General features: G+C 54.3%; 1 protein-coding gene across 3 annotated transcripts in view; it reads left to right on the forward strand.

Annotated features, from left to right (window-relative positions):
• Positions 1-14242, forward strand: part of BMPER (BMP binding endothelial regulator) — a 235034-nt gene that overhangs the window by 156006 nt on the left and 64786 nt on the right. For 2 of the 3 annotated variants that reach the window (XM_039915096.1, XM_029049425.2), the window contains exons 8-10: positions 4183-4292; positions 6857-6997; positions 10238-10342. In XM_039915096.1, coding sequence (XP_039771030.1) covers positions 4183-4292; positions 6857-6997; positions 10238-10342 — 356 coding nt within the window. The remainder of the gene's footprint in view (positions 1-4182; positions 4293-6856; positions 6998-10237; positions 10343-14242) is intronic. The other variant, XM_039915095.1, reaches the window with a different exon arrangement.

Below are 14242 nucleotides of genomic sequence, written 5' to 3' on the forward strand. Positions count from 1 at the left end.
GACTGTCTTGTCCCAGGACACGCCGCCGAAGGAACAGCAAAGTTTATGGAATTTGGAGGATCGAAACCCAAAGAAAAGAGGACATTTTTTTGGTCAGGCTAAATCCGAGGAGAAGGAAGCGGTCGTGGGCGGAGACCGGCCTTTCCCAGCCCGTCTGAAATGCTCCCGGATGTTCCTGAACGGAAATGTTCCTTCTTATTTAGGGCCAGGACCAGTTTGGGGTTGGGATAAGTCTAGTGGTTTCTTTAGGGATGTCTTTGAAGATAAGATAGAAAGACAAGACACACAGACACACACACTCAAAATCTCCCGCACCTACCTGGACGACCCTCATTTGCGTGAGAATTTTCCTTCCGAATATGTGGCGGCCCCCGTATTTTGACCCAGCTTGCTTCCCTTAAGATGCAGCGGAGCTGGTCCTCCAGTTCACGATCCCAGCCACTTTTCGTCTTCACTTTTCCCTAGACAACACGCAGTCGCGCTGACAACCCGCTTCTTCTCACTTGCCGAGAGGGAGGAGGTATCCCACTGCCATCACCATCCCCACCCCCAAAATTCATCTTCCATTTCTTGATATCGCATAGGATAGTCGCGACCTGCAGCGGTCCCGAAGACATCATTTTAACAGTCTTTTTTAAGCCCTTAATATGTGTCAGGCACTGTACTGAACGCTGGGATAAATAGATACGAGCTAATGAGGTTGGACACGGTCCGTGTCAGGATAGGGCTCACCCTCTTGATCCGCATTTTACAGATGAGGTAACTGAGGCACGGAGAAGTTAATGACTTTCCCAGGGTCACGCAGCAGGGAAGCGGCGGGGCGCAGATTGGAACCCAGGTCTTCTGACTTCCAGACCTGGATTCCTTCCATTGCACCATGATGCTTCTCTAAGTCACAGGTCTGTCCCCCAGCCTATGTTGAGGAGCCATTCGGTGTTGGTGACATCTTGGATGGTTGTGCTCTGGACCCGGGGGCACAGAACCGATCCTCGAGGCTTTTCATCTCTGAGAGCCCGCCAGTGGGCAGGGATTGTCTCTATCTGTTGCCGACTTGTCCATTCCAAGCGCTTAGTACAGTGCTCTGCACACAGTAAGCGCTCACTAAATACTATTGAATGAATGAACGAGTGTCCAGGAAGGAGGCCTCAGGGTCTCGCATCACAAATTTCCCGTCTCTCCCCGGTGGACGGTGTCGGGGCTCGGGTTTCCTGGTTCTCCCACGGGATGCAGAGATGAGCTGCCTGTTGTGATAGCCAGCTTGCTGGTATTTATTAAGCGCTTACTGTGCGCAGAGCACTGTGCCAAACACGCGTTCGCGCACCCCCAGAGCGGCCCCCACCCTGAAGAGCAGCGCTGGCCCCACACAGCTCCAGGCTCCAGGATGACTTTGCTGAATCCTGGCCCTCTCCGCCGCCGACCGCTTTCTCACGTCCCTCCCCTAGCCTGGGACACCGTACTCCTCCATTTATGCCAGCCCACCGCTCTTCCCTTGGGAAGCAGCGCGGCCTCGTGGCAGGAGCATGGACTCGGGCGTCAGAGGTCATGGGTTCTAATCCTGACTCCGCCACACGTCCGCTGTGTGAGCTTGGTCACCTCACCTCTCTGGACTTCAGTTACCTCATCTGTCAAATGGGGATTGAGAGTCCCGTGTGGGACAGGGACTGTGTCTAATCTTGTATCCATCTCAGTGTTTAGAAGAGTGCTTAGCATATAATCGGTGCTTAACAAATACCACCGCTGTTATTCCGATCTTCAGAGGCTTATTAGGGTCACACCTCCTCCGAGAAGCTTTCCCTGACTAAGCCCTCTTTCCCCCAACTCCCTCTCCCTTCTGCGTCATCTGTGAGCTCTGGGCATTCGGGATTTGCATCCCCCATCGGCCCCTCGGCGCTTATGTACCTATCTGAAACTTGTGTACTTGTATGTGGCGAAGCAGCGTGGCTTGGTGGCAAGAATATGGTCTTGGGAGTCATAAGTCATGGGTTCTAATTCCGCTCCTCCACTTGAATGCTGTATGATCCTGGGCAAGCCGACTTACTTCTTTTTGGCTTAGTTACCTCATCTGTAAAATGGGGATTAAGATTGGGAACCCCACGTGGTATCTTGAATCTACCTCAGCGCTTAGTAAGTGCTGAACAAATACTATCATTATTATTATGTATTTAAGTTCATTCAATCATATTGATTAAGCACACACTGTGTGCCGAGCACTGTACTAAGCACTTGGAAGCGTTAAAGAGAGACAATCCTGCCCACAAAAGGTTCTTAGTCTGGGGGGGGCGGGGGGGAGACAGACATCGATACAGGTAAACGGGCATCAATATGAATAAATAAAATTATAGATACACATATACATAAGTGCTGTGAGGTGGGGACGGGGGGGAAGAGCAAAGGAGGTAAGTTAGGGTGATGTGGAAGGGAGTGGGAACGGAGGAAAAGTGGGACATATTCTGGGAAGGCCTCTTGGAGGAAACGGGACTTCAGTAGGGCTTTGAAAAGGGGGAGAGTCATTGTCTGGAGGTTTCGAGGAGGGAGGGCGTTCCGGGCCAGAGGTAGGATGTGGGCCAGGGGTCGGCAGTGAGACGGGCGAGATTGATCTGTTTCACCCTCTAGACTCTAAGCTCACTGTTGGTTGGGAATGTGCCTACCAGTTTTGTTGTATTGTCCTCTCTCAAGCATTTAGTACAGTGCTCTGCATGCAGTAGTCACTTAATAAATACTACTGACTGATTAATTACTCTCCCAGTACAATGCTCTGTGTACGCTGCAAGTGCTCAATAAATACCATCGATTGACTGATGAAGGAAAGGACACCAGAGGGATTCACTTTTGGCTTTGTGCCTTCCTAGCGTTCTGCCTCCATTCGTCCATTCATTCAATTCATTCCGTAGTGCTTACCCTGTGCGGAGCACTGTACTAAGCACTTGGAAAGTTCAATTCAGCAACAAATAGAGACAGTCCCTGCCTACCCCGGGATCACAGTCTAGAAGGGAGGAGACAGACATCAAAACAAGTAAACGGGCATCAATAGCATTAGGATAAATAGAATCATAGACATTTGTACATCGTTAATATAAATAAATAGCGCCGTGGAGCGGCGAGGGGAATAGAGCAGAGGGGCGATGGGGAGGAGAGGAGGAACAGAGGAAAAGGGGGCTCAGGCTGGGAAGGCCTCCTGGAGGAGGTGAGCTTTTATTAGGGCTCTGAAGGAGGGAAGTGCGCCAGAGGAGAGAGGGCATTCCAGGCCAGAGGTAGGACGTGGGCCGGGGGTCGAAGGCGGGACGGGCGAGAACGAGGCTCAGTGAGAAGGTTAGCACCCGAGGAGAGGAGTGTGCGGGCTGGGATGTGGAAGGAGAGAAGGGATGGTGAGGTAAGAGCCACATCCCGGGTGAAGCGGGCACACGTGGCTGAGCTGGCAGGCAGACGGGCAGGCAGACCGAGGGCTGAAATACCCTTTGCTCCCACCCGGCTCTCACCTCGGAATAAATCAGTCAGTGGTTTTCATTCAACGCTGTGTGCAGAACACTGTCCTAAGTGCTTTAGGAGTATACAGTGGACGCTTTAGCAGTGTAGAGAGGCAGCATAGAGTAGTACACAGAGCACAGGCCCGGAAGTCAGAAGGTCATGGGTTCTAATTCCGGCTGAGCCGGAATTGGCTAAGTCACTTCACTTCTCTGTGCTTCATTTGCCTCATCTGTAAAATGGGGTTTGAGACTGTGAGCCCCACATGGGACGGGGATTGTATCCAACTCAATTTGTATTCACGCCAGCGCTTAATACAGTGCCTGGCACGTAGCAAGCGCTTACCAGATACCATCATCATCATTATTACAATGCAATAGAGTTGGTAGACCCGGTCCCTGCCCACAAGGAGCTTACCGTCTAACGGAGAAGCTGAGAGCTCTCAGAGTTGGGTGGCTGAGGATGTACGTTCCGAGCCCTTCCAATCACCCCTGAGCTGACACGCACACAGATTTCTGCTCATTCCCAAGCTGCTTGGATCAAGGATCGGGGGGTGTTGGGTGGGAGTCCGTGCTTCGTCCCAGAAGTTCCGTCTCTGGGGGTCCAGAAACCGCAGCAGGTTTGACAGGAGAGGGGCCACCGGGGTCGAGCCTACTTGGGGGACGCCCCGCCTCGTTCCCGGGATCCACCAGGTTTACGTTGCTCTGTCGCTTCTCCCAGGCCAGAGGAAGGTGTTCGACCTCCCGTTTGGAAGCTGCCTCTTTCACAGCGACGTCTACGACAACGGATCCTCCTTCCCGTACGACAACTGCACGACGTGTACCTGCCGAGTAAGTGGGCCGGGCCAGCGTCGGTGGAGGGAGTGAAAATCTTCTCCGAGGGAGGCCGGGCCGCCGGGGGGGGGGCCGCGGGGAGAACGGGCTTGGGGCTGGATGGGAGGAAGGGCCTCAGAGTGACCACAGGCTAGGAAGCAAGCCTAGAGTTGCCCAGATATGCGACCTGTTCTTGCTTGCGCTTTTCAGGACCCTCATAGTGACTCCAATTGACTGAAAGGATCCTGGTCTTCCCTTCCCATGTATACTTGAGTCAATCAATCACTTTCTCTTCCACTTCCTCTTCGTAGAACTGTAGGATGGTTTGTTAATTAGTGAGCCCGCCATCTGTTCCTCTCTCTCCATCAGTTCTTCCCCTCCCGTCTCCACTTTCTTTCCCCCCCCCCATCGTGGCACTTTTGGATGATTTTTTAATTACGGAGCATGTCCTCTGTGGGGTTGAATCTGGATCATCTATATTTTCCAGTCGAGGAGGGGCAAGGGAGGGAAACAGGGCAAGAGGGACACGGAGAGACACGAGAAGAGAGCGATTTCCAGATTGTCGGTTGGGAGCCGAACCCCCATTTCTTTGGGGCAAGCTGAGTTTCCAAGGGCTGGGTACTCCTAGGGCATCAGCCGCGGGGGAGGGGGAGGAGGCGAGAGTGCTGAACTCTTTCTCCCCGGCACGAAACTCTCCATAACCACTCTGCCAGGGAATGTGTTTTTCTGCTCCTCTCAAGGCTTTCCTGTGGTTTGCATTATCATATGGTAAATATATTGCGAGACACTATTTACTTTGGCCAGGAGCTCTAAGACCTTTGTTTGGCTCCTCTCCTTCTAGGAATTTCACAAATAAATCACTGCCCGTAGAGCTTCAGATTGCAGCTGCGCGGTGGGAGGGGGGGTCGCCACCTGGCTGGACTCCTTGACCTTTCCCTTTATCTAGATGCCCCAGAAAGCCTTGAAATTGTGTCGCGGCATTGGGAATCTCACCCTCCGTCAACGGCCGGACACCTCCGACCGCTACCCTGTCCATCCTGGACACGTCCAGCGGGGCAGCCGTGGGGCAGAGTGGATTTAGGGGCTCAAGGGGGAGGCTCCCTAAAGAACCTGTCCGTTTCCTCCTTTCTCGATCCCCGGTCGGGATCAGCCCGGCCTGGGGAAGGACAGTTAGGTGACCCCGGGGTTTCGGGGCGGAGGGGGAACGAGTTGAGGGTAGGGAGTCAGAGAGCTGCCGAGACAGTTCGCAGAGAGGCCTGGGCTGACGGGGGCATCCCGAGGAAACCTTCCACGACCATGGCCTAGTGGATAGTGCGTGGGCCTGGGAGTCAGAAGGTCTTGGGTTCTAATTCCGACCCTGTCGCTTGTCTGCCGGGTGACCTTGGGCGAGGCGGTTCACTCCCCTGTGCCCCAGTTGCCTCGTCTGTAAAATGGGGATTACAGCTGTAAGCCAGGGACTGTGTCCACCTCGATTTGATTATTTCCCCCCGGCGCTTAGTGCAGTGGCTGACACATAGTCAGGGCTTAATAAATACCACGATTATCATCATTATTGTCTCTTTCTCGGGGGTCCTGTTCCCTGTTTCTCCCGAAGGAGTCCGGCCTCTATTTGGATATAGAAGCGCCACCTGTGTTGTTTGCAGATGGAGAATTCCCTGCGACCCTCCCTTTCAGCCCCCAAATCCTCTAAACCCTCCAGCTACTAGAAGCAGAATCTTCCTGCCAGCTTGTCCTCGACTTTCACTTCTCTCCCTCAGCCTGAGTCTCAGTCCCCTCTACCTTATCCATCAGGAAGCAGAGGGCACCGCGTGTGGGCCGGAGCAAACAGATTTTGAGAAGGAGGGAAGAGTTTTGGGATGAGCACTTATTAATTTAGCCGGAATTTGTTTATATCAATGTCTGTCTCTCCCTGGATCAATCAGTCGGATTTATCCAGTCATATTTATTGAGCTCTTATGCTGGGCAGAGGGTTCGGGAGAGTACAGTACAACAGAATTAGCATGTTCCCTGCTCGTAAACAAGTTTACAGTCTAGAGAGGGAGACAGAGGATAATATAAACAAGTAAATTACAGATTTATTGAGTGTTTACTATTTGCAGAGCAGTATCCTAAGCGCTTGAGAGAGTACAATGCGACCAAAGTAGCGCATTCCCTGCTCATAAACACGTTTACAGTCTAGAAGGGGAGACAGACATTAATATGAAGGTCTAGGCTCTAAGCTCACTGTGGGCAGGGAACGTATTTAGCACAGCTGGTATATTGTAAGCGCTTAGTACAGCGTCCTGCACACAGTAATTGCTCAGTAAATATGATTGACGGGGAAGCCACCAGTCTAGATGTTGCTGGGAGAAGCCCACTCCTTGAGCCTCAGCTCTCTCTCCTACACATGAAAACAGGAGGAATGGAAACGTTCTTCCCTTTAAATAAATAGGAATTCCATTTGCAAGAGTGGGTTGGAAAGGTTGAGTATATCCCATCAATGGAGAGGAGGGATCGGGGCGGCGGGAAGAGCGTTGAAATAGCAGGGATGTCTACACTGGGAAAGTCGAACTCTCTTGTACCTCTGCTGGGACTTTCCCCAGGATTCCACCGTGGTGTGCAAGAAAAGGTGCTCTCAGCCTGGAGTTTGCAGCCGAAGCCGTGAGGCCTGCTGCGAGGAGTGTCTCTCCCGCGCCGCCCCCGAGGACATCAAAGTGTGCAAGTTCGGCCACAAGATCTTCCGGGTAAATGTCACGCGAGGAGCTGGCGGGCACCGCCGGTCCCTCTTGAGAAGCGCCGTGACCTGTTGGATAGAGCACGGGCCTGGGAGTCAGAGGACCTGGGTCCTAAGCCCAGTTCTGCCACCTGTCTGCTGTGTGACCGTGGACAACTCACTTGACCTCTCTGTTCCTCAGTTACCTCATCTGTAAAATGAGGATCGAGACCGTGAGCCCCACGTGGGGCAGGAACTGCGCCAACCTGATTATCTTGTATCTACCACAGTGCTTGACACAGAGTAGGAGCTTAAGCAATACCATAAGAAAGAATAAAGTAGCTGGACGGGGGGCAAGAGGAACTCTCCTGCTTGTCCTGAGGAGAGGAACTCGGGGAGAAGCGTTGGCAAAATGCATTTAATAATAATAATAACTGTGGCATTTGTTAAGCACTGGGGTTGATATAGGCAGGTTGGACATAGTCCCTGCCCCACACGGGCTATGAGGGAGGGAGAATGTATCCGTTCTCCATTTTACAGATGAGGAAACTGAGGCACAGAGAAGCTATGGTCACCCAGCAGGCAAATGGGGGAGTAGGAATTAGAACCCAGGTATCCAGGCTCCCCGGTCTGTTTTCTTTCCCTTGGCCACGAGGCTCAGATGCCAGTGGGTGGGACCATAAGGGTTTTCCACCTTCCAAATAGGTGGCCTGAGGACAGAGGCACCCTAAACGATAAATAAATCATGTATTTATATTAATGCCTGTCTCCCCCCGAGACCGTAAACTCTCTGTGGGCGGGGAACGTATCTATCGACACGGTTGGATTGCTCAGTCCGACGCTGAGCGCATAGTAAGCGCTCAGTAAATAGCCTACGATGGTGATGATGATGGTCTGGAAGCAGGCCAATGGGCAGGGTCAGCCCGGTGCCCAACAGCCGTTAGGCAATACAAATATCTCTTAAAAATCGGTAGTCCTGCGGTAAAGGATCCCGGGGTCCCAGAGCCGGCAAGTCGGCCAGAGCTTCGGCGGGGGCTTCCAGGGACAAGACCTCTGGTCGCCGTCGATGGCCAGGAGGGTGTTACTTGGAAGTGGACTGGACACTAGATGGAAATAACGCCGCCCCCCAGCCCACAAAGAATGGCTGCCCTTCCAGGCCCTTCGTAAGTGGCTCGAAGGCCCTGTGGTTTTATCGTTTACTCATTCGATTGTAGTTATGGAGCGCTTACTGTGGGCAGAGCACGGTGCTAAGCATTTGGGAGAATACAGTCCAACAATAAACAGCTCTATTCCCTGCCCACAAAGAGCTTACAGTCTAGGGTAGGGGAGGCAGACATTAATACGGATGAAGAAATTGCACCTAAGTGCCTAAGTGCTGCGGGGCCGGGAAGGGGGAAGGACAAAGGGACAAGTCAGGACGACAAAGAAGGGAGTGGGAGAAGAGGAAACGGGGGTTCTGTCGGGGAAGGCCTCTTGGAGGAGATGTGCCTTCGATAAAGCTTTGAAGTGGGGCGAGTCACTGTCGGATTCGAGGAGGGAGGGCCTTCCAGGCCAGAGGCGGGACGTGGGCGACGGGTAGAAGGCGAGATAGACGGGATTGAGGCGCAGTGATATAGCCCCGAGGAGAGCCCTGCTCCTAGCGATAGGTCCCGTCTAAAAGGTTGAGCCGAAGTCCCGCCCACAACGGGAATCGCGCAGGAAGCTTCCCCGTCCGACTAGCCTCCCTCACCGTCTCCCCGGCCCGGGGGGGGGGCCGTGCGGACGGTGACGGGGTCGCGGTTCTGAGGGCTGAAGTGGGGGTTTGCTCTCCTGGTCGCCCGACGGGCTCTCTGGGAGCAGAGACATCCCTGGGTGGCAGTCCCTCAGGCACAAGCGAGGACCCAGCCGAGCTGACTCTCTGCAAATTCTCTCACCCCCCTCCGGCTCCCCTAGGGCCTGGAGGACATTAACACAAAGAGCCGAGGCCAGGGCGAGGGTCTGCCTGCAGCTCTCGAGCCGCGGGGCCCCCGGGAACGCCCATCCGGACTCATTTTCAGTGGGATCGAGTCCTGCCGAAGCGTCCACCTGCTCCGTGCTCGGACGGGGTCGTTCGCAGCCCCCGCTGGGACGGCGGCCCACAAGATGGCCTCTGCCCTCAAGATGGCGGCGGCCCACGAGATCGGTGGCGGCCCACGGGATGGCGGCGGCCAGTCCTGCCTTGCCAGTTGGTTAAATCTTCCGGGGAAATGAGAGCAGGTGGCAAGTGGATACCGATAGCTGGGGCAGACTGAGAGGGTGGAAGGGAGGAAAGGACAGGATGACAGGTGTTCTTCCTTGGCTCAATCGGCCTGACGGTTAACGGTTTTCACTGAGCATTTGCCGGCTGCAGAGCACTGTGCTAAGCCCGGAAGGGTACGCCACGGTTGACAGACACGATCCCTGCCTTCCGGGAGCTGCCCGTTGAGTGGTTCTCACACCGGATGACGATTTTACCTTCGGACAGGTCCGGGGACGTCTAGGTGTTGCCGCCGTCTCAGGGGACCCTTGCTCTGGCCCCGAATCCCGAAGCCAGAGCACTCGACCGGCGGGGCCCCGCGGCCCGCCCTGGGATACTCTGGGAAGCCCCCGGGAAGCCGTGGCTACGGCCCTCGGCGATGCGGAATGGCGGGGCCCGGGGCCGAGCCGGCGATGGAAGAGGTCTCTCCTGCTAGGATCCCTTGTCCGGGGCACTGAATTTTCCAAGAGGGACCCTCCCGGGCATCTGGCGGGTTTCGTGTGAGGTCAGCACGTGCAGAGATCTAGTAGGGGGTCAGTGCTCCGCTGCAGCCTGGGAGGAATCAGGATTAAGCTTCATTTCTAGCTGGTCCCATCTGGGAATCAACTCACCGTCTCTTGGCATCCTCAGCAAACGCGTTTGCATGCGATCGCTCTAACCCCTCGGTCAGGTCAGAGGAGGGAAAAGGCAGCTCCTCATCACAGCCCATGAAAATTCATGCGAGCTCGCGTTCCGGAGTGGGGGCCGCGAAAATAAACAAGGCGGGCAGCGGAGCGGCAAATGCGAGTTGGTTCGACTCAGAGGAATTCCTTCTGTGTCCCGGCCGAGAGAATCGGAGACCTCCCCTCTGCTCTCCGTCTGAAGTGGGCCTGGGTGTGGATGGACACCTCAGAGGAATTTAGACTAAACAACGGCATTACTCAGAGAGAGGAGCGCTGCCTCCTGTCAGATGATGACCGTTGCTTCCCACCCTCCACGGCTCCGGCCAGTCACCGACCCGTATTCTCTCTCCTGCAGGATGGAGAGATGTGGTCCTCTTTCAACTGCACCATCTGTGCTTGTGTGAAAGGCAAAATTGAGTGTCGCAAGAAACAGTGCATTCCGATCCGCAGCTGTCCCCATGTAAGTTGGCTATATACGTGGCTTTCCGTCTTACTGTCTGGTCCTTTATAGATCCCACGTAGAGTTAGGGTATTGGTTTTGGAAGGTGGGAGCCAAGCAGCCCCCATTCAGAACTCGGAGGGGTCCAGGCATCTCGAGGGTCACCCCCACCCTCTGTGCCTTTTTTTTTCAAATGGTATTTGTTAAGTGCTTACGAGGCACTGTACTGAATGCCGGGGTAGATACGAGTTAATCGGGTTGGACGCGGTCCGTGTCCCACGTGGGGCTCACAGCCTCCGCAGTCTTGATCCCCGTTTTACAAATGAGGTAACTGAGTCCCAGAGAAGTGAAGCCATTTGCCCAAAGTCACAGAGCAGACAGGTGGCAGAGCCGGAATTAGAACTCAGGTCCTCGGACTCCCGGGCCCGTCCTCTCTCCCCTAGGCCACGTTGCTTTTCTTTCGATTTCCCCCTTTCTCGATTGTACCGTTCCCGCCTTCTCGGGAGGGCCCCTTTCTCCGTCCTCTCTCCCCGCCTCCTTTCGCTCTCGCCACTTCCTCGCCGTCCATTTCTGTTCCACTAGAAGCTTCCTTTCTCGGATCGGCCCGTCCGGCTCGGCACTGGCCCCCCACGCTTCAACACGTCCCTCCCCTGCCCATCCTGACATCCTCCCCTTCCCACCTTCCAATCCCACCCCCTCACATACTCCATTCTAATGGCGCTGGCCTCGGCCCCTAAACCGAAGCGGCTTCCGGGTGGAAGTGTCGCCTTCAGAAAATCAGAGCCCTGCCTCGTCCGGCACAGCGGAACACCTTCAGAGTGTGTTGTGAACCCATCCGATGGGTCGACGGAAGCCTCCGCCCTCCCCGCCCCCGAAGCTCGAGGTGAATCTCAGAGATATTCGGACGACGTCTCCCCTTCCTGGTAGAGACCGATTTGATTGTATTCACATCTGTTATTATTACAGACAGAAAAGTTGCTGTTTTTACTCCGGTGCCAAATGAGGCTCGCAAAAACAACAGCTGTGGCTATTGCACAACCAGAACGAGGGGGAAAAGAAAAACTCTAATTAGTCTTGCTTTCAGAAACCTCAGACACAAATCCGAAAACCTCCCATACACGGAGGAAGGAGAGAAAGGCGATCAATAGATTCTAACGTGGTCTGCTTATAAATATTCAGAGGGAAAACTCAGCTCACACGGCCTCGGGGAACCCTCCCAGCTAATGAACCCTGGCTGCACGAGGGAGCCGTAATGAACTGCCTTCTTCTGCGGGTGCCAAGATGGCAGCTCCAGGGCTCTGCCCCACTGCAGAGGGCATTTGATGCCACTTTCCTCCCTGTCACCGGGAGCTTGGCTCAAGAGTTCACTCTCCTGGGGCCGAAGGCGTTAACCTGCCGGCCCACTGGCTCGGGATATCGTTGTTCCTTTTCAGCCGGAGAGGGTGAATCTCTCCTTGCCTCTACTAGGAAGGGCTCCATCATAATGATAAACCATGGTACTCTGTAAGCGCTTATTATGCGCCGGCACCGTACTAAGCCCCGGGGTGGGTACAAGCCAATTGGGCTGGACACAGTCCCTGTCCCACGTGGGGCTCACGGCCTCAATGCCCATTTTACAGCTTAGGCCCAGAGAAGCGAAGTGACTTGCCCGGGGTCGCCCAGCAGACAAGCGGCGGAGCTGGGATTGGAACCCGTGTGACCTTCAGACTCCCAGGCCCGAGCTCAATCCATCCTCTGAGGGATTGCAAGGGCCGGTTCTCCCCTGACGGGCGCTTCCCCTCACAAGGCCTCCGTCCCGCTCGAGGAAAGAGCGCTGGCCCGGTCGCCAGAGGACCTACCTTCTCATTCTGACGCTGCCAGTTGCCTGCTGTGTGCCCTTGGGGAAGTCACTCAACATTTCTGTTCTTCAGTTTCCTCACTGGTAAAACCGGGTTTCAATACCTGCCCACCCTCCTACTTAGACTGTGAGCCTCACGTAGGACGGAGACTATGCCCCACCTGATTATCTCGTCTCTCCTTAGTGCTTAGTACAATGCGCCTAACAGATGACGTGATCATTCAGTCCCGTTTCTCGAGTACTTACTGTGTGCAGAGCACTGAGCTAAGTGCTTAGGCGATTACGATACAATAACATGCATTTCTTGTTCACAGTGAGCTCACGGGCTAAGGGGGAGACAGATATTTACTGCCATTGTTCTCGTCCGTCCGTCTCCCCCGATTAGACCGTAAGCCCGTCAAAGGGCGGGGACTGTCTCTGTCTACTGCCGATTTGTCCATCCCAAGCGCTTAGTACAGTGCTCTGCACGTAGTAAGCGCTCAGTAGATACTATTGAATGAATGAATATTAATATAAATGAATATGTAAACTACAGGTATATACATTTGTGCTGTGGGACTGGGAAGGAGGATGATTTAAGGGAGAAAGGGCGAAGCGGAAGAGCGTGGAGGGCTTAGCCAGGGAGGTCCTCCTGGAGGAGGCGTGCCTTCAACGAGGCTTTGAAGTGGGGAACAGCGATTATCTGTCTGATACGGGGAGGGAGGGTGTTCCAGACCAGAGGCAGGACGTGGGTGAGGGCTTGTCAGTGACGAGTTAGAGGAGATCAGGGCACAGTGGGGAGGGTTAGCGTTAAAGGAACAAATGGCGCCAGCCGGGTTGCAGTGGGAGAGCATTCATTCGGTGCCTCCCTTCCCGAGGCCTCCATCCCGCTCCCTGACCCACGATTCCATCTTGAATCTCCCTGCCACTCTCCGTCTCAGAGCGGCTCCCCTGAGTCACCGGGTGAAACTAAGAACGGAAGTAGCGTAACCCAGTAGAAAGAGCAAGGGCCTGGAGTAAGACGACCCGGGTTCTGATTCAGCCTCTGCTACTTGCCTGTTGTTCGACTTAGGGCAACTGACTAAACCTGTCTGCGCCTCAGAATGGGGATTCAGTCCCTGTCGTCCCGCCCCCTTAGACTGTGAACTCCACGTGGGTCAGGGTCTCTGTCAAGCTGCATATATTACATCTACCCCGACACTTCATACGGCGTCTGGCACAAAGTAGGTGCTTAACGTTATTGTTATTAATAATATCATTATTAGGGAAGCACTCAATCAGCTTGCCCCATCCTAGCTTACCTCACAAATCTCCTTCTAAAGACCAGTCTGCACATTCTGTTCCTCTTGCACCACTGGGCCTCTATCTCAACTATCTTTCTGCCGACCCCTTTCCCACGTCCTCCCCCCAGTCTGGAACTCCCTCCCCCACCGTATATGCCAGACGACCGCTCTCTCCGCTCGTAAAACGGTATTAACGTCACATCTCCTCCGAGAGGCCTTCCCCCATGAAGCCCTCTTTTCCCCGGCTCCCTCTCCCTTCTCCTTCGTCTACGCGTTTGGATCTGGGACCTTCGGGCGTTTGATATTCTCCCCACCCTCAACCCCGCAGCACTTAGGTACATGTCTTTAAATTACTGACTGTGACTTATTCATATTAATATCAGTCTTCCCCTCTAGACGGTAAGGTCACTTTGGGCAGAAACGTGCCGGCTACTTCTACTGTCTTGTAATAAGAATACTGTTGGTAGTTGTTAAGCGCTTACTATGTGCAGAGCACTGTTCTAAGCGCTGGGGTAGACCCAGGGGAATCAGGTTGAACCACGTGGGGCTCACAGTCTTCATCCCCATTTTACAGATGAGGGAACTGAGGCACAGAGAAGTGAAGTGACTTGCCCACCGTCACACAGCTGACAGGTGGCAGACCTGGCATTCGAACTGACTCTTGTACTATCGCAGGCGCTTAGAACAGTGCGCCGCCCAAAGTAAGCGCTTCGTAAATCCCGTTGATTGAGTTTTATTCTCCCTTAAAGGCTGTACATCCTCCCATAAAGCGCTCCTTCGGCCTTGCCGATCGCCGGCTCATCACCCTCCCCGGAGCCCCTT

The sequence above is a fragment of the Ornithorhynchus anatinus genome, chromosome 21 (assembly GCF_004115215.2).
Source record: "Ornithorhynchus anatinus isolate Pmale09 chromosome 21, mOrnAna1.pri.v4, whole genome shotgun sequence".
NCBI classification, from domain to species: Eukaryota; Metazoa; Chordata; class Mammalia; order Monotremata; family Ornithorhynchidae; genus Ornithorhynchus; species Ornithorhynchus anatinus.